At 41.8% G+C, this 21225-nt stretch overlaps 1 protein-coding gene across 3 annotated transcripts in view; it reads left to right on the top strand.

Annotated features, from left to right (window-relative positions):
• The window catches only part of OSBPL9 (oxysterol binding protein like 9), a 107403-nt gene that overhangs the window by 1507 nt on the left and 84671 nt on the right, over positions 1-21225 (top strand). For all 3 annotated transcript variants that reach the window (XM_039484581.1, XM_039484580.1, XM_039484577.1), the window contains exons 2-3: positions 5904-5954; positions 16418-16496. In XM_039484581.1, coding sequence (XP_039340515.1) covers positions 5904-5954; positions 16418-16496 — 130 coding nt within the window. The remainder of the gene's footprint in view (positions 1-5903; positions 5955-16417; positions 16497-21225) is intronic.

The raw sequence follows: 21225 nt of genomic DNA, 5'->3' as shown, positions 1-21225 counted from the left end.
AGAATGCCCAATGGACATCTCGTTGCTGAGGGTGAGCCATCACTTTATGCCAATGTTCTGTTCTATTGGCATTCTCTTTTTTTTTTTCTCTCCTGGTAATGTTAGTGTTTTAATTCTACAAAATACAGCTACTTATGTATGCTATTTCAACTGCATTTTCTATACTTTGTAATAATCTTGTTTGACTTTTAAAATCACCTTTAAAGCTGAATCCAAAATGCAAGGTACAGTAAATTGCTGTATGTCACATTCAAAGTAGTTCATGTAATAGTTTAGTGTAAACATTTTAGGGTTTAGGTATTGCTGTACTAAATGAAAATAATGTTTTAGCAGTGTAATGAAAACTGATAGTCAATGGGCATAGTTACACAAACCTGTAAAAAAAAAAAATGGAATAAGTAGGTGAGATTGTAAACTAATTTTTATAAATGAATCTCTATCTTGGTGTGTTGCATTGATTTTTAGAGGATTATGGAAGTTCTGCACCTTATTAATTCTTGTTCCAAATACCACTCCATAAAATTGAAGGACGTTCAAAATGGTATAATTTAAATACTATTTGTATATCTCTTTCATGAGTCCATCAGCAACACTCCCTCCCTGTGGCAGACCTAATTAGACAGTAGCCTTTCATGGTGGCTGAAGGGCCAGATTGGATGTCAGCAGCATATGTCAATGTAGTTGTATATGAAAATGCACTTTTAATGTGTTCATTAAGTAAAATTCAGTAGCTTCCAGTAGGTTTACAGTCCTATCACTAATTGTTTACAGGTGTATTCATATTTTAAATTGGCAACCAATTCAGGCATGGTGGGAGTGTGAAACAATTACTAGAAACGATCAAATTTTACTTAGTGGAATACATGCAAAAAATCCACACTTTCTTCTGGCATCTGTTACAAGCAAAATGCAGGTGAAATTTGGCAGATGGAAGAGAGGAAGCAGTCTTTGCTTTGAAACCCCACACCCCATCCCGGCCCTCTTGTGTTTGGTTTTAGCTAGCCACAGTCTTGAAAAGCCACAAGCCTTGTATTTTGTCATGTTGGCCTATTGTACCCCAAGGATATGGTTCCTACAGAACCTGAGTTCAGAGGTATTGCTGAATAGGAGGTGAGTGTTTCACAACAGGAATCTAACAATGCCACATTTCTGTAAATATGGGGGAAAAATAGATTTTGGCTTTTGGTGCAAAATTTCTTCTGTATTTCCTCTCTAAATGAGCAGAAGGCATTAACTGCTAATTGCCAAATTGTTTGTTTAGCGAAACAAGTTGTGCATCATTGAAAGTGCTGTTTGTTGGAGAAGCAAATCTAGGTGAAGTGTAGCCCAAGTTTGTGTGGTTATAGGAGCCTGAGGAGGCAAAACTGAAGATGGATGAGAACTGTCACATTTTGGCATACTTGAATTGTAAATCTTCAAAAATGCATATAAACTAGCTATGTGGGCCTTCCCCCCCCAAAAAACAAAACCTCTCTAAAGTCCAGAGCAGGAACATATATTTCTGAAGTGGCTCACAACCCCCTCCTTAATCCCACGGGCATTATGAGGGTCAAGGTGAGGAGGCAGCAGGGACCATGAAGGATACCCTGAAAGACTGGAGGAGGAGGAGGAGCAAAAGTTATTAATAAACTTTAGGGAGGGGACCCACTCTCATATTCTCTTCCTAGGCCCCCAAGTATCTTTAAGGCTTGTCCTTGTTGGTTGTCTTGTGTGTGGTATGTGCTACACTAAAGAACATTTTCTTTTTAAGCTTTACCGATGTCTTTTCTGGTGTTTCCTTTAACAGTGATACCTTTTATTTTAAAGTGGAAAAACAATGATGGATCTTTTGTAAATAATTTTTATTAAAGAAAAGGTGATGGAAATGTTTAGTGTTTCTTGACATTTAAATCTCTAGTAGTTCTCATGTATATTAACTCTAATAGTTCCTGATTATTAGCAGAACATGATAAAAACCACTGTCAGTACTCTTAGGCATTGTCCACACTAGGGGAAAAATATGTTTTCTTACCACACTTTAGCTAATGTGGCAACTAAAATGCAGTAGAATCCTAGTAAAAGACAAACTGCCTTGTCTTCACTAGGACTCTACCTCATGTTCGTTACCAATTGTTAGTTAACATGGTAAGAAAACACTTTTTGGTGTGGCTGCACTCTTCATCTTTGACTTTATCTAGATCAGGATTTCAAGATGTGGTGTTGGCATATTAGCGAACACATTCTAAGCAATCTATTGTAGACTTGAACACATGCAAAGTTGGTTAAGTCTACCCTGAACTTGTTTAGAATGTGTTGGCTTTACACATCTTTAAATCCTAGACTAGAAAAAGCCTTAAAGTTCAGTCACAAACATCATTTCATGTTTGTTCAGCCTTCTGTGTTGATCTTTTCAGCTCATCTGTCGCGTCATGTTTCTAAATTGATGTTTTTGACACTTTCCAAAAGGGTTACTTTAGATTTTGGGCAGTACAGAGTTTTTTTTCCTGTGGAAATTCAAGCAATATGTAAATCTGTTCTCGGGGTAATTATGCAACATACTAACATGTTCAATTGTAAGAGAATTTATCTGCAGAAGCATTCATTATGCTAAAAAAACAAAAAAAAATCTGAAAATACTACTTTTAGTTTTAAATCCTAGTTTAGAATTTCTAAGATAATCATTCTGGGCTCTGTAGCTCCCTCCTGGGAGACTGTATCTGCCCAAATAATGGGGCAATCCTTACTTCCTGGAAACAAATGTGGTTGGGTTGCATTTTCTGGTGTTTCCTGTGCACTTAGGTCAAAATCAACTTTCAGAGACAATGGAGTAATTCCATTCTCAGATAGTTTGTATGGATGTACACAGATGTAAATCAGTGAAGAATTTGATTAAAAATTACTGTTTTTAAATATAAAAATTAAGAACTTTGAATTTTTTTCAAATTAGACTATTCACTTTGAGTTGTTGCTAAAAACAAAACAAAAAAAACCCCTGAACCCTAACAATTGCTGATCTTAGTTTTTGTAACTATTGTGCAAAACATGATATTGATTAAAAATATGAACTTCGTGATAAGTTGCCTTTTCTATGCTATGTATTTTAATGACTGAGAGGCCATTCTCAGTTAGCTGCACACCTTTCCTTAGGTGCAGTTCAGGGGGATGAAGCAATTAAACTAGATGATGGTGGTAGTCTATATGCACTATATTTAAATACTGTGTACTTTAGGGACCCCATATGCAGAATTCCAATGGGTGCTACCAGTGGCACACAGAATTCACTCTCCATGTATTGCCAAATGGCTGAAATGTACATCTTCAGACTTCTGCAAAAAAAAAAGTTGCCTTTGGGAAGGGCTAAGATTGGAAAGCTTTTGTTCTAAAGATTGCTATTTGGAAAAGTCAGGAGTCTGAAAACCAGGGCTTAGAACATAATACAACCTTGCTTTAGATATGTTTGTTGCTTACACAAACAACTGAGTATGTCTGGTAACAGCATAGACAAGCTTATTTGTTTATGACTTACAAGGGTAAGTCTTTGCTTTACAATTAACTCCAGTTCTTACCTGACTCTTCACCCAATTCTCCCAACCCCAACCATCTGCACAGAAAACCCTTGGACCTGGGTTTGGAGGTGCCTTAAAGCTGGGCTAGCTTACTAGTTTTTGCTCTAACTTGGTCTGGAACCTGCCCACTTTGCAGTGAGGGCACAGGCAAAAATCAGTGGGGCCGATAGTCCCTTTCCACAATTCTCCCCAAAGGATGGACAAGTTCTTCCATAACTGACTGGAAAAAAATCCTAGAGAGTCTCAGCAGAAAGAACTGTGGGATATTTCCCTTTCCTCCCCTCTCCCCTGCAACACATACGCACACACATGGGCAAGTGCAGAAACAGTGATGACATAGTAATGTGGGTATGGTTTTGTTGTGGGGCTGCTCACCCTTGGGCTGGGCTAAGCTGGGCTCTCTACCAATCATACAGGTTAACTCTGCAATTAAAACATACCCCAAGCAGTCAGTTATTGTCTTTCTCCCATATTCTCTCTCTCTCTCTAACCCCCACCTCCTTACACACATCCACTCTGAGTCTTCAACACTAACAGATCTGTGGACTCCCTTCGTCTTCCTCACTTAGAGGCTTGTCTACATACAGGTTTGCACTGAAATAACTAACAACTTGTTTTAATGAACATTTTTTGTTTTATTGCAAATCTGCATGGATGTTCTTATTTGGAAAAGTGTCTCACTTCTATTTTTCTCAGTAGCGAACTACTTGCTGTGTGTCCTAGTGTGGACATAGCTTATATTGGCAAAACTTACTGCACTTTTGTCAGTATAGCTTATTACAGCCCCACCAAACAAAATAATCTCTAACTGGCAAAAGTGCACTTCATATTCCTGACTGACATACCTGAGCTGGTAAAAGTTTGAAGTGTAGACCATGAATGGAAGGACAGCTTTACAGTATCTGTTCACTGTTAGGATGTTTCTGGAAGATACTTGTGCACTCTCACTGCATGAAAAGTCTTACCTTACTGCTGGTTCTTATAAATTCTGATTGAGCTGCATCTTAAATTATATCCTCCTTCCTTGTCACTACATTTGCATGTAAGTCCATTAAAAAAAAAAATCATCATGTTTAAAAAAAAAAAAAAAGTCTCCATGTAGTAAAAAGAACATTGCTGCATATTAAAGCTGCAATATGTATAAAATACAAACAGCACCAAAAATTGACAAGGAACAAACAGGATTAACCAGCTCATAAGTAATGAAACATCTCCAAAAAGAATTGAGTGTTCAAAATTCTATTTAATTCTCTCTAGGAAGAGATCATTGTGGTATCTGGATTGTGGGTATATATTGCTTTCTTAATAGAAGAACATTTTGGCAAGGTGTGGTACTATCCAGATATCAACACTTCTTAATATGTTGTGAAAATCTTTGATTGGAGTGGGGAGAGAATTTAGTATGCCAAATGAAATTAGTGTTACCTGAAACAACTAGGTTTCCTCTGTTAATTATTTTTCCACCTGAATTCCCCATATAAATGCTCCTTGAGCTGTGACAAGGTTGCTCTGACTTGATTACTGATATTTGGAGCGAAGGTAGACTTTGCTGCATGTGTACCTTGGCTATTTAGGGAGCTTATTTAGGGCTTCTCTACGTGGAAAATTTATACCACCATTAGCTAAGCTGTGAATTAAAGAGCTATGGTTATGTATAATTGCTTATGTGGACATTCTTATTCCACGATAAGATGGCCCTATTCCAGTTTAGCTTATGTCACTTCAGAAGCAGTTTGAGCTTAGCCAAAAAGCCGTTCTTGTTTCAGAAAAAGTGCCCACAGGGGGTTATGCTGGTATAACTATTGTGGTTTAACTACAATTGTGTAAGTTTTCTAGGTAGACAGGCTGTACAAAAATAAAGGCTTATTTTCAAAGGTGAGGCTTTTTATGATGATGGGTGGAGTGTCATTTGTGAGACTGTTGGGAGTGGAAGGACCATGTTATGGAGTCATTATTCTGCCATTTTCCGTATCCTCCTGCCCAGTTCGACTTGTCTGCTCCTCTCCACTTGGTTTACTAGATGGTTGTGTGGAGCCTTTAGTCTTTTTCTTCAAGAAGTTTTATATGTGGTTTGATGTGCACTTTGACTCTCTATTGTGTGACACCTTTAGAAGAGCTACTGTCCCAGGCCAGGACGTTACCTCCTACCATACATAACGCCAGAAAACAGTTGTGTGTTATGGCTTCTTTCTTCCTGTGCTATATGAAGTATAACCTCTGTCATAGCGGTAGTTTTACTTCATCAGTTCATAAAACTTTACTCCAAAATGCTTTACTTCTTTCCAAATTGTCTTGAATAATTTTTTATGTGAATTCTTAGTAAGTTAGTTAATCCAATTAATCTATTCTCTCTTTCAGTCGAAGGACAAAATGATGAGAGGATCACGAAGAGGGTGTGTTCGACTCAGAGTAAGTATTTTCTCTTATGTTTCTTAACACCTTACAATGTGAGTAATGTGGTTTTATTGGATAGGGCTCTGGACTGGGGACTTGAGAGACCTAGGTTCCATTCCTCACACTGTCACAGGGCTGCTGGTTCACCTGGGGCAAGTCACTTGACCCCCCCCCAGCTTAGTTTCCTTATATGTAAAACAGGCATAACAATACTTACCTCCTTCATCAAATTCTCTGAGATCTGTGGATAAAGAGCTGTATAAGAACTAGACATTATTGTGATCCTACTGACCCATGTACACTGAGAGAGTCACTTCTTAGATAGATTGAGAGAGCAAGCTTAGGCCCAAAATGTCTGCTGATCGCTCACACTATCTACCTAAAAATGATTTTCTTCTGTCACTCTGTTCTTACATGACTTATTCTCTGAAAAGCCATTTATGCCCATCTTCTGTCTTTTCTCAGTGGTGGTGGGGGTGAGTTGTAAATTTATCAGGTTATGTCTATGCTTATGGCAGCATGTAAAGTAAGTACACTGCATGCCTCTGTGAGTGGGGTGGAAGAGGGGGACTCTGCTGGGCCACCCTGCCTGTGGTCAATCTGTGGCGTCAGCCCCACCTAGCAGTTATGGGGGTAGGGGAATCCAGCTCCTCCCACTCCCCTGGATTCTAACCCAGGGGCCCTCTGTAAGGAAGGAACCCACTATCTGTAGTCCAGCTAACACTCTCTTCCGGGCCTCTTCCTGCCACTCTGTACCACCTCAGGGTGCATTGTTACTTGCGGTTGTTCTTAGTCATCCAGCTCATGAGCCTCAGCAGGCTAGGGAGTCTTGATGTTGTGCAGCAGTTCACTCCTGGGGATACCTGTTTGCAGTAGTTCCTCTTTAGCCATGAATACAGAGCTGTCTCTCTGCCCACCACCCTGCTGTGCTGAAGAGACTCTTTAAATCTCTCCTGCAACTGGAGCATGTCCATTGGGCATTCTGGGGTTTGTTCCCTAGCTTATGGGCTGTCTGGAAGGCGTAAAATAATGAGGCCAAATATCGCCTCATAATCTGCAGGTTTGGTGTCTTTCATGGTATTTATCCAGTGGAGGGGTGCACGATCAATTATCAGGAGGAAGGGATTTCCCGGTAGGTAATACCACAATGCTTCTATGGCCCATTTCACCGCCAAGGTCTCTTTTTCTATGGTTGAGTAGGCTCTCTCGTGGGAATAGTTTCTGGTCAATGTAGCGTATTGGATTGTCTTCCTCATTAAGGTCTTGGGATAGCGGTGACTATAGCCCCACATCTGAAATGCCTGTGTAGAGTATGAACAATCATGTGAAGTCCATGTGGAAGAGCACCAGTTCACTGCTCAGGCAGTCTTCCAAGATTCTGTAGGCTTTGTTACAGACCTCAGACCAGGTGATCATCTTGGGGATAGTTCTTCACTAAGTGAGTGACAGGTGCAGCTATTGTGATGAAATGGGGGTATGAACGGCTTATGGTAGTCAGCCAGCCCCCAAAATCATCTAACTTGTTTCTTTGTGGATGGCACAGGGCAATCAGTCAAGGCCTGGACCTTCCCAATTAAAGGCCTAAGTTTGCCCCTTCTAATTGTGTATTCCAGACACATCACCTCATGAAACCCCAATCAGCACTTGGCTGGGTTTGTGGTGAGGCCAGCTTCTTTGAGGCCCCCTAGGACTACCAATATATGCTTGGTGTTTCTTCTAATCACAACTGTATAGGTGTAAATCATCTGCATAGGCTGCCTCATACTGGCTGTGTGGTTGCAGGACTGTGTCTGTCAACTGTTAGAAGGTGGCTGCGGTCTTGTGAAGGTTGAAGGGAATAGTTTTGAAATGGTACAGGCTGAAGGATGTTTTCTCTTGAGATGCCTTGGTCAGATCTAAAGTGGAGATGCACTTCATAGCCTCCAATCAGTCAACAGTATGAATATGCGTCAAATGTGAATATTGCATTCACCTTCCTAAAGTTGTTGCAAAACCGAGTTGTCCCATCTCTCGTGAGTAGCAGGACATTGGGTCCCCACCATCCGTGGGATTCTTCTACCATCCCGAGGTCCAACATTGCCCGCAGCTCCTAATGGATAGCATCCTGAATCTTTCTGGACAGGGGATGATGACTCTCACAGACCTTGTGCTCTGTTGTGAGGTTGACAAACAGATGGGTTCATCTGGGTCGTGACTAGAACATGGAAGGTAAAGATTGGACCATCTGCAACGTCTGAGTCCATTAGGACAGCTGAAGCCCTTCCCCCAAGGGAATTGTCTGGCCCTGGGATAATGGTGAATGGGGGATCAGCTCTGGATTGGGGGTAATGTGTTTTATGAATAAGCTCTTACGGTCTTATCAGGCCTTCAGAAGACTTGTATGAGAAACCAGGGTCTCTTTGTTCTTCCCAGGTTGTTGGATCTCATAATCCACTGCTCCTACCTGGTGTACCACCTTGAAGGGTCCTTGCCATTAACTCCTATTCCAAGCTGGGCAGCAACAGCAATACCTTGTCTTCGGGTTGGAATTTGTATGGATGGGTGCCCCTATTTTTGACAATCTTGGGCCTATAAGGGGCAAAAGTCCATAGTGTCTTCAGCTTCGCTCAGAGCTGGAGAATAGGCTTTATTAGTGCAGTGACTCTGAGAGGAGCAAGATCCCAGGTTTCCCAACTATATGTAGAATCCCCTGGGGTTGTCTCCCATATAACAACTGGAAGGGTGAGAACCCCATAGATGCTTGTGAAACTTTGCACACTGCAAATAGCAGGGGCAATAACAAATGATCCCTGTGGTGAGGGTCTTCAGCCACAAACTTTATCATCCCTTTCAGGGTCCCGTTGAAGTGCTTGATTAGCCCATCTGTTTGGGGGTAATAGACAGATGTCCTAGAGATTTGATTTTCAGTAGCTCACGTATGTTTTCATCAATTGTGACATGAAGTTCAGCTCCTGGTCTGTTTCTTTGGGGATCTCCATCCTCACAAAGACCATCATGAGTTCCATAACTGTGGTCACTGCATTGGTTGTGCGAAGCGGAATGGTCTCTGAGAACCACATGCCATAATCCATGGTCAACAGTATGTGCTGTTATCCCGTCATGCTCTTCTCTAGTAGTCCAGTCAAATGCTGATTCTCTCAAAGGGGGTGTCTGTTACTGGCATCAGTATCAGGGTGGGCCTAGGAGTGCTCTTGGGTCCTGTCAACTGACATTCCAGGCAGGACAAATAGTAAATTACCCCTCATCTCTTTGTAGATGCCTGGCCAATAGAATAGGCTGGTAATTCTTTCAAGGGTTTTCTCCTTGATGCATGGTACCAAGTGCATGAGCTGGAGTAACTCTCCGAAAGGACCAGAAGTTGGGACTGCAGTTTGGTGATCTGGGGATCACGTACCACCTGGTAGTCCATTCCTTTCTTAGTTGGATGCATGGCCATTGTCTTAGTCTCTATTGGTTGACTGCTTCCCCGTTGGCAGTGGCCAGCTATTCTTATGCTTTGCTCAAGATGGGATCGCTCTTCTGTTCTCCTATGAAATCCTTGTTTTGGGTCAGCCATTCCGTACCCACAGGACTTTGAGTTCACTGGTCCCTTAGGGGCCCTCTCACAAGTTGTGAAGTCCCCTCCTGCAGATATTTTCATGTTCCTGCATCAGCTGGCTCCCCAGACCCCACTTCTTCTCTGGTCTTGAAGGCACAGTCATCCCCTCTGGCCGGGTCTTTCTACTGCCCCTGCAAGACTTCACCAAAGTAGTTCCAGTCATGGTGCAGAACTAGTGGGTTGGTGAGGGAGACATCCTCCCCCACACAGAGAGTCTGTGTGTGGTTCCTCACTGTCAACTATATCTCCTTTGTGGCATACGAGCACACATCTCTGTGTATATGGGGGCCTGGCTGCACCTTGAATCTATTGAGCCCATCATTTTGGACTGTAGATCCTTACTGGGACTATCATCTTGTCTGATCCCTGGTTGTGAGCTCTGGGAGTGGTTGTCCAGGCTTGCCTGTAGCTATAGTCCATAAAGGAGCAGTCACCTTGAAAGCGACTGTGCTGCCCATTCTTGAAGCAATTGCCTGCTGCTGGTGCTGTTGTCTCCCCACCCCTCCATTGGGATTATCTCGGTTGGGGCAGCCTTGGCTTCCATGGACCCCAGTTCTGTACCTCTCTGTGTTCTGGGGAGTTCTTGTTCCGTCTCATAGTCTCTGCCTTGGAAGGCACTCAGGCCTCACCTCAGCTGATGGTCTCCTGTGCCCCATTCACTCCGCTGTGCTTGGGTTTCTACATTTGGTGACAGAGCCTTGGGGGCTTTGCCTTGTGGTAACCAGGTAATTCTCCATAAGGCCTGCCATCTCTGATGGCATGCTGTGTCAATGTCTCTGCACCCACTCCTGGCCCCTGAGAACCTAGATAAATTGTTGCTGGCGCTAATTCCAGACAGGTGCACTGGGGTACAGGTGGTGGAGGATACTGTGATCAAACAGTCATTGAGGTGCTAGGCCACTACCTGATGGCAGGCCCCCAGCAGTGCTTTTCCCTCTGGAAGCACTGTCGGTATGTCTCTGAGGAGAATGACTGCCTTGATCTTACGATACTTTTAGGCATCCTGGTATCTAGCACCCTATAGGCTGCCTGGGCCAGCCTTGTCAGGTGTGGGGTCAAGAGCATGGCCTGGTGACCATGCTATCATGGTGGCCACAATGTTCAGATGTCACCAAGAAGGGTTCGGGGTCATTCATCCTCTGGGCCTGTCTTGATCAGCCTGGACAGGATCCCTGGCATCGGGATCACCCTACGGGACACTGAGCCTGGGTTAGCAGTGGCTTCTGGGGCTTGTTGTGCTGCCATCTGCTGGACCTGGTGGCGTTGCTGTTCTTGGTGCTCAGTGATGAATTGCTGCTGTTTCTGGGTGGCCAGCCATTGCAGTAATTGACTCTGTTGCTGCTGCTGCTGCAACTGGATCGTCTGTTGTTGTTGGCACTTCACCACCTACTTCAGCAGCTTCGCCACATCTATGTCGCCCCTCTTCCTTCCTCGCTTCTCAGTTAGCCTTCCTTATGTTCTTCAGCAGGACTGGGCCCTCATGTCGGCATTCTCCACCAGTTGTGAGCCAGGTGGGGGCCCACCCAATGGTCAGAGTCTGTGGTGGCAGCCCTGCCGTGTGGCTCAAATCTGTGATAGGAGCTGTGTCTAACTGTTAAAGGAATAGGAGGAGCTCCCCCCCTCGACTCCACAGAGTTCTGATCGATGGGCTCTCTGGAGCACTGTAAGGAAGGTATCCCTATCAGCGATCAGACTAATACTTTCCCCTTTGCCTCTTCCTACCACTTTGTGCATTGTGACTTGTAGCTGTTACTTGCAATCTGGACTGTGAGCCTCAGCAGACTAGGGAGTCCTGGCTTCATGCAGCAGGCCCCTCCTGGCGATACCTGTTTGCTGCACTCTTTCCATAGTAGTGAGTGCAGGCTTGCCTCTCTCCACTCACTACCATGCTGTGCTGAACATAAATGCCGCCTCCAACTAGAGCATGCTCTGCAGGCTTGCTGGGGTGGGGCTTCCTGGGCCCAGAGTTGTTCCTGCATCCCTGCCTCTCCAGTATGGGGTTTATCCACCTCATCACAGTCCCCCTGGCGTGGGCATAAATATCATGGTAGATAGTGAGGTACTGCTTAGATGAGTAAAGATATGCCAGAACTTTAAGGTATATACCATACATGGCTTTCTGTGTTTAAGCAATGTTTCAGACATCTACACTGCTATTTTTAGCAATGTAGTGTCCCACAGCTTTCCCCCTGCCAGAGCCTTTCACTGCCATATGTAACTACACATCGCAGTGTGGCCAGTCTGTTGTTCACTGTGGCATATAGCTGCACATACCCTACCTGCTGCTGGCAGTGTAGATAAGCTCTCCATGCAGAGGCTGGTCACAGCAAAGCCTGCCCCCTTGTGGAACATGTGAAGTTCTCTTCTAGAGAAGGAGGGGCAGTTCATAGCAATCTGGTTAACATTGTAGTATCAGCTACTTTTAAAAAAGCGTAATAAGAATATTAATTTAGCTTGATATTTGCTAGGTTACTCTTTGGAGCTTTTCTGAGCTGCCATGTTCATTGCCCTTTCGTTTTTTTGAGTGTAGGTTTTTTTAAGTCTCCTTTTCCCAGTCTTTCCCCATTCAGTGTGACTTAAACTGCTGTTATGGTTTATAAGGAAGTCTGAAGCAGGGGGTGTGTAAATCTGAATCTCTAACAAAGATATCCTCTATTTAAATTATTCATTAATCACTGCAGTTAAGTAGGTGTGAACAAAAACAAACAAAAGTGTTTTTAAACAGTCTGTTCAGAAATCCTTTCCACTTACTGATCAGATTTCACTCACTCGATTCTCATGGTTTTGTCACTTCACTAGTTTTCCAATTATGAGTGTTCAATGTCAGAAAATACCTGAATTTCTAATTTGACATGGAATACACAAGGGGCTTGCTTATTGCATAATCTGCCTATAAAGTCTGTAATATTTAACTACAACATAGCCTTGTTAATACTGCCTTCTGAGGGAGTTGGGCACTGTTGAGACTGAAGTGTGAAGTTATTTGGCACCATTCTTAAAACATTAAAGGAAAACAAAGGGGATCGTGGAGAAGATATTGAAAGCACTGTGCAACACACTAAAATATTGCCAACGTTTTTTCAAACTTGCAGTTCTCTTCTCCAATCCAAAACCAACTACAGAACCACTGCTGTGGATGCTATTCCTGTATCTTTCAGAGTTATAGGGTTGGAAATGTTCAGACAATCAAATGATCTGATTGGCAAAATATCTCTTTATAATCTCAAATCCAGCCATAGACTGAACAGCCCTCATGCTGGATCATTTATTTTCTAATCTGGTCTCCATCTTGGGGGTGGTCCTTTTTTTGTAAGGGGGTTTTATGGTTGCTCTACCCCTAAAGGCAGCTAATCATCAAGAAAGCCCTTACCCTCTGTCTTTCTGCTTTGCCTGCAGTAGGCTTCAACGGCCTGGGTTCTTAGCTACTAACTAGTGGTGTCTCCACCTGTCTGTCTAAGGCCTGGTCTACACTGGGGAGCGGGAGGGGGCGGGGGGAATCGATCTAAGATACGCAACTTCAGCTACGAGAATAGCGTAGCTGAAGTCGACGTATCTTAGATTGACTTACTTTGCATCCTCACGGTGCGGGATCGACGGCTGCCACTCCCCCGTCGACTCCGCTTTTGCCTCTCGCCCTGGTGGAATTCCGGAGTTGACAGGGAGCACGTTCAGGGATTGATCACTACCCGCGGATCTGGCGGGTAGTGTAGACATACCCTAAGGTAGTCAGGAACTCTTGACTAGCCTGATACCACGTACATATACTCTTCTTACACCTCTGTAATGGATGAACCCACAAACAAGGTACACTTCATTTACAAGGGGAAATAAAAAGGCAGCATATAAAGAGAAATGGGCAACATCAGTAATACCATACAACCTGCAAGTACCACTATCCCCAGGGTGATTTCCCTGGATTCATGAGTCCAGTTTAGTCCACACCTGGGGGCTTCGTAATGTAGAAGAACCCATGTACCTCGATGAGTCGTTGCAGGCTTGAAGGCACTTACTTCAGCGAGGTGATGAGGGCACTGATTGGTTCAGGCGGCCAACCACTCTGTGGCAGCAATAGGCATTTCTCACAATAGAAAAAATCCTCATGACATAGGCCCCCCACCCCCAGTGTTTCTAAGTCCAGTTTCTGTCTCCCAGAGTAGTTCGGCAACCCCCTTTCAGGGTAAAATAAGCAACGCCTCAGTGAGGGCTGTCATCCTCTCATCCCCTGTCCTTTTGGCTTAGTCAGCTTTCTGTCCCCCAGGGTTCGCCCAGTCACAAGACTCAACGCCACCCCCTCCCACCCCTCATTGGCAAAGTGAACACATTACAGTCTTCCCCATCTCTCTTCTAGGCAGCAATAAGCTTGATGGCCTTTTTTGTCAGACCCATTAGCCCAGGTTACGTTTTGATATTAACGGAACATCCACTTGGTTTACTTGGGGTAGGAGGAGCCATTTAAAAAACATCTTTCAGTTAGTTGTATTTAGTTTATCTAAAAACTCATTTTGCATAGCCCAGTGGCTTAGAAATTCATGTAGGGAACAGTGTTCCTCATGTGAAAGCTGTACTCTACTTGAGACTAGTGAACTTCTATTAATATGAACACTTCTCGGCTTTTGAGTTGTGGCTCCTAGGATGGCACCAGCACTATGAAAACTAAACTGTCAAATTCTAATCAGTTTCTGTCCTGCAGTTATGCTCGTTTGAGAGTCATAACATTAGTTTTATTTAAACACTGGTTTTGGGTACTGTCTCTCTAGTTTTAATGATTTCTTGAGGCCCCTTGAATTTGTAATCTGGATTGGAAGCTAAAACTGTCTCCTTCATGCTAATGCTTTTCACTAAATGATCACTCCACATCTGTCCTCGTCCTCAAAGGAAGCCATTCATAACACCTTCAAAAGATGAGCCAGTGAGCTTAAATTCATAATTTTGCTAAACATTGAAAAACATGGAGTTAATAAAGACACTGGAGTTATGGCTTATTACAGCAATCTGCAACCCACTAACCTCCACTTTTTTGCAAAGACAACAGACCACTTCTCTTTGAAAGGTCTCTTACAGTATGTGTTAACTACTTATGCTAAACAATCTGTTCCACCTTGTATTTAGCTGTGGTGCTCTGAGGGCTTGTCTACACTTGAAATGTTACAGCAGCATAGCTGCGGTTGCACCACTGAAGTGCTTCAGCATAGATGTTACCTACACTGACAGATTGGCGTAGGTAATTCATCTCCCTGGGGCACGGTAACTAGGTCAATGGAAGAATTCTTCCATCAACCTAGTACTGTCTACACCGGAGGTCAGCTACACTGCTCAAGATGTGTGGATTTTTCATATCCCTGAAGGATATATCTGGATCAGGCTAACTTTTTAGTGTGGACCAGGCCCCAGGCTCTTTCCCAGATCTGAGGAAGAGTTCTGTTTAGCTCAAAAGTGTGTATTTTTCACCAACAGAAGTTACTCAAATAAGAGAGATTACCTCACCCACCTGGTCTCTTTCTAATATCCCAGGACCAACATGTCTTCAACAACACTGCAAACTTCAACGTGGAAACTCAGTTTGCTGAGCTGTCATACAAGTTTGAACTCATTTTATGTGAATGATGTAGTGTAAGATTACCTACATGCTTGCAGCAAGTTAATATGATCTCTGCACATTGAGGTTTTCTGAATACTCCAGTGAATCCTGATCAATTGCAGATTTCGCTGGCTTATTAAGTAATTTAAAACAAATAGCTGGCTTCTTCAGTCTTTCAGGCAAAGGTAGTGTAGGGGTAATTCTGTCCTTGATGTGATGCTCTTTGGGCTGTACATCGGAGAAGCTTATAAGAGCATCTGTCTGCTTTTTCAGAATATTTTATGCACAGCTATTTCCATCAATATTGTGTGTGTTGTGGGAGAAGGAAAAGAGATCTTATCATACAAATAACATTTTGTATTATCAGCTTTCATATAAGCTGTATCTCTGTTTGTGTTAAAATCAAATGTAATGAGTAATAGGGCAGAAAAGATATCTTCAGTTGCTACTTAAAATGAGAGAGACTGTGTGTGAGGCAGAAACCTAGATAGTTTCAGACTTATGTGCTGCACAGGAGAAGGCTCTTGCATGGGGTGCAATTGTAAGGAAAGGGCAGAGAGGAAGATTGTTGCTAGATGACTTGAGGAAGGAGAATAGAGGTTGGAGAAAATCCATGGATGAGTTAAAAACCTTTTGAACTGGCTGCTGAATGTACTGGAATGTTCCTTATTGTCATCCTCCTTCAGGCATATACAATTGTTTTTCTGTGAATAAATGTGGAAATGAACACTTGAGTATATATAAATTTAAAATATCTGTCTATTGCTGCTGGTAACTCAGCATGAGAAAACAAAGGCAAAAGTTAACCACTAGTAGTACATACTAGTGACGGACTATTAATCTTGTTTAGAGACTGAACAAGATCTCCTGAGAGAGATTTCATTTGATTGTGTATTGAAAACTATTATTGTTCAATACATGATAGTGTTAACTATATGCCTTACTTTATTTTGTATTGCACCCCAAGAAGAGTACTATTTGGTTTATAATGGTGTTGTGGTAAATGCTAAGTCTATCATAAAAACAAAAATAGGCATACCATTTCTAAAAGGAGAAAATTATGAAGCCTTTGTAGAAATAGCCATTGGTTTTCTCTACAACCAAGGTGCAGTCTTTTCACCAGTATCTGGTTTAATTCTTATACTTAAATGCATACAGTAAATCTTCCTTCCCCCCTCCCTTTGCAGGATCCAGGCTACTTCCAATTTTGTCAATGCTTTATACATTCCGGTAGTGTAGTGATAGTGTGTGCTGCTGATGTCACTGCTTGCCTTATCAGGATTTTTGCTCTTTGTTTCACAGGGAGCTGTGATTGGTATAGACGATGAGGACGACAGTACCTTCACAATAACTGTTGATCAGAAAACCTTCCATTTCCAGGGTGAGCTGAAAGATGAGGTTCTTTCTTCTTGCAATAGATGTGACTGCTGCTATCTATCTTCCTGTTTTGGTGTTCGATGGCTGATATTAAATGTTTGGCAACTGAACTGCATGAATGAGCACCCTGGGAACATTCTGGATCTAGAGGTGCTGCAGGTTAGGCAGGGATTTATATCTGCAGTGAATACATATGTGCTAGAAAAGACTGTATCTTTGGCAGGATTTGGTGATTAAAAATTTAAAGGATAAATCAGTCATAATGGGCTTCTGCTGATGGGTAGTGTTGGCAAAACATTGCCAATCTTCATCGTCAGGATATATGATTAAGCCTTTCTGCATGAACAGTCACAAGACCAGTGTGAAGGTTGCAATTTGTGTTCATTTGGATTTGAAACTCAGTTTTGAGGAGATTAGAGGCAACATTTGGCTTAAAGATGGATCTTTGCTTCAAGATCTGCAAGTTTGCATTAATTTCATCTGCATTTCTGTCTCATCTGCCAATCACCATTTCTCTGCTCTTATCCTTTTAATCATATTTACTAACTCCAATGCCATCTGCCACTGCTATGTTTCGTAATTGCATGCTATGGTTCACCGGTAGAAAGGGTAAGGTACCGTATAATTGTTCTCATTGCGGTTGCTACAGAACCCTTAAATATCTTTAACCACAGCATTGGTAAATGTTGTCATGACATTTTGTTTTAAAGTACCTTTTTTTCTCCCGTCGTGCAGTTAAGATCATGTAGCTGTCTCTTGGGTTAAACCTGCAATTAACATCTATTTGTCCTTTTCCCGGTACTCTCCCACCCCCATTACTTCTCTGAAACGTAGAGTGAGGGAAGAATTTTATTTATAACTGTCTTATATGGAGTTGGAAAGTGTAAGTAAATATTTCAGGGCTGTGTATATGACAGTCAGCATTTACATTTGTATAAAATTGGACTATATTTATAACCTTCATTGTGCTGTATAGATTTACAAATTAATATTTCAAAATCAGCATGAATTTTGAATTGCTCAGGTCAAATATGGGCAGTATTTGAGAATGTGTTTCTATAATATCTAATGATAAACATTAGTCATGCACCATGTTTTTCATTGGCATATGTATTTCCTGTGCTACAGTACCTCCTAAATGATATGGCTGTACTCTAGCTTCACTGCATTAAGCTTCATAAACCTTCCCTTTATAAAGCTCTGCTGACAGCAACACTTAACTCCTGTGTTCTCAAGGATAGCTGATAAAACACAAAGGTAAGCTAATTTCTAATGTAGACAACTGAATACAAAACACTGGCATTCTTCAATGCTACAAAGCTAAATATTTATAAATATTTCTGTATGAGAGCTTGATGCAGGTAAAGAGTGAAACCTGGAATTCTCTTTTCAGTTTCCAGGGAAATACCTCTTATGCAGTTTCCTCTTGTTGTAGTTCCTCATCTGCTGTATTGTTTCCCTATGGAAGGGGACTGAAACCTCTCGAGAGAAGACAGTCATTTGATAAAAATATTAGTCTTGCTTATAATAAAATGTATTTGGTAGGATACTTAAACAATTCCTCCAGAAGTACTAATTCTGTCATTCATATTCACAGATATCTATGCTTTAGAACTTTAAGATATTAAAAAATACATGTACATTTGAATCTGTTATCTTGCTTGTTTGATTTCTAATTTAGGATCTATGTCCAATGCAGCATTTTCTCTATTAGAACAGCTTTTTAAAAGAGCTTACATTAATTTGCTGAAGACTGTAACTTGGCCTATAGCCAGCAAATTGTGCTAATGTTAGGAAAAAATATCAATGTACACCACTGACTCAGTATTTTCAATTTCCAGTAAAAATTGAAATGCTGTGAGGTTACAATGTAAAACAAACCTAGTCTTGTGTACGTTTTTTTTCTTTTTTAAAAACTATATATTTTTAAAATGTATAATATCCTATATAACATAAATTGTGTAATGTGTGCAAATATTGTGTGTGTGTGTACACACACACACACACACACACACACACACACACAATATGCCTGGAATATTATGGCATAAAGGTTTTTTGGGAATGAATTTGGTATGATTACATCTCTCCGGAGTGGTGAAGTCATGACTGAGTTATGCAGATTTTTCTAAACGAGTTTTGATAAAACCTTTAGTACAATCAGACTTTATTATAGATTGTATATATGTAATACGTGAACACATTGCTCAGCAAGAATTTATTATGTAAGATGCACACTATCAGTATTTGTAGTGAGCTTTTGAATAAAAACCCCACATGCTACAGAAGAGCTACTCTAGGAGCCGTCTTGTATTTTCCATATATATATATATAAAAAATAATTAGGGGCAATCTTTATTCTTCCACCTATAAAGACACTACAGCTATGTGCCCAAATTCCCTTCTCAATTCAACTCCAGGTAAAGAGGAAGAGAAAGTAGTAAATTTAAAACATATGTAAAAAGTCTAAAACATTTTCTAAAATTAAAATTTTCATGATTTTAAAATCCAGTAATTTGGGGTCCCATTGGGAATCTCTCATTATCAATGGGACAGGTTTTTATTTTATTTTTTTTTGGGTGTGTTTTTTTTTGTCTGTCTTCCCTCCCACCCCACCCCCTTTCTGGCCCTGAATTAAAAGCACCCTCAGTCTAAAGGTCTGTTAGGTGTAGAAAAACCATCAGTGGCCCAGGGCTGTCTTTCCCATCCTGTGCTTTAGGTGCAGGTTTTCTAATGAGTTATATGAGTTACATTTGGGGGAAGGAGGATGGAACTTTTTGTTTTCCTCCTGGGCAAACTGACTTTTAGTTTGTAATATGGTATCTGTTTGAAGTTCTGCCTGTATTTTGGAAAGTTAAAATATCTAGAGAGGTAGGTGAAAGGGTAGAAGGCAGGTGAGACAGTCAAAGATGCATGATAAATTGAAGAGCCCTGTGATCAATTTGTCATGTGGATGTTGCCTTCTTGTGTTGATGTGTTTTGGACCAGATTTTCAAAAGTGCTAAGCATCCAGGAACTCCCATTGAAACCAAAGGAGGTGTTAGGACATTTTTTGAATCCTGGCAGTGGTTAGCTGGGCACTGGCTCCTGCTAAGACTCCCAACCTGGCTTCTTCTGACAGCCAGAGATCTTTTCCACAGCACTCCTTAGTGACAATCTGAGTGCTGGAAACTGGTCAGCTACATACAATCATAAAGCACTCTAGGATTAGCCAGTTTCGGGCCTGGTTCTGGACCACACAAAAAGCAAGTGGCCTTTGTGTCTGATGGAAAGGGCACTTGAAAGCTTTGTAAATCATGGTTTGTCAATATTTTCCTCTTCAGCACTGGGACTAGAGGGAGGAACAATAAATTCTGTGATGACCCCATCCCGACCTCCAACAGCAGGACCATACTGAAAGTCATCCTATGTCTTTGTTTGTTCTTTCCAACAGCTCAGGGCTCCACACATGTAACCACCTTCAGAACAGATTTGTTGGGTTTTTCCCCATAGATCACTATGCAACTTATCCAATATAAGAATGGTTGCCTACTGTACCTTGCCTGACCTCAGTAATTTATACCAAGTGATACAAGGTCAGATAACTTAATACGTAGATAGGTGTCCCAAGTAAACTGATTTAAATATAAAACCTTCAGCCAGTCAAAAATAACCAATCATTCAATTACAGAACAGTGATGTAAAAGTTTATCTGTCTTCTGATTCGGTTAAGCTTGGAGCATCCTTGTTCTTTAATGGAAGGAAAATGCAGGCTTTCAATAATCATTTGATAAGCAGCTGTCATGATTGCATCAACATCAGTCAGGCCAAAGTTGTACCACAGTAACTCCTCCCTGTTCTAAGGTAAGGTCTGCTCTACACTAGAAAATTAAGTCGTTTTAACTACGTCGCTCAGGGGTGTGAAAAATCCACACACCTGAGTGGTGTAGGTAAGCCAACCTAACCCCCAGTGTAGATACCACTTGGTTGACAGAAGAATTCTTCTATTGACTTAGCTACCGCCTCTTGGAAGTGGATTACCCACACTGATGAGAGGACCCTTCTTGTCAGCGCAGCTAGTGTCTACACTTAAGCGCTAGAGTAGTGCAGCTGTGGCAGTGCAGCTTCATCTCAGTAGCATTTCAAGGGTAGACAAGCCCTAAGCGTTCAGACCCTTGAAATACTTTGTGTTTTTCCTCTGCCGACCACACATTTAGCTCATCACTTAGCCAAGCTATATATATTTAGGGTTTTTTTTTCATTTGGCAAGTCAGTCCTTCATCCCCTTACATCGCTTTGTTCAGTTTAATGCCCTCTAGAATGTTAGTGTTTGGAAACAAATCTAATGAACAGAACAGTGTGTTCCAGGTGCAGTCTTGCCTCCTTGATATGTGACTTGATATCTGTTGCAACTTGAAATTGCATTGTGGATGGTGGCAGTTGTTGGTTTATTTTGGTGGGTTTACGTAAAGACATATGAGTTCTGGATTTTTTTAACTTGGAAAAAATACCATCAATTTGACACACTCTCACTTCCATCTGAAAATGTATTGTTTGAGAATGGATCCAAGGGGGCATCATCGTTTCACATCAGGTATTTGCCATCCATGTTTCACTGCTGCTTTGTAAATAAAGTGGTGAGAGATCAGAGAGGGTCCTGTATATTGATGTGAGCTGGACTTGCAATAGCTCTTGCTCTCTGGCAGCTAGCCATGGAGAACAGCAGGGCTTAACCTCTTCTCCCACCCCTCTCT

Source organism: Mauremys reevesii, linkage group 8, assembly GCF_016161935.1.
Source record: "Mauremys reevesii isolate NIE-2019 linkage group 8, ASM1616193v1, whole genome shotgun sequence".
Classification (NCBI taxonomy): domain Eukaryota; kingdom Metazoa; phylum Chordata; order Testudines; family Geoemydidae; genus Mauremys; species Mauremys reevesii.
Note: the sequence above shows the minus strand (reverse complement) of the source record. Positions and strands in the feature narration are given on the sequence as shown.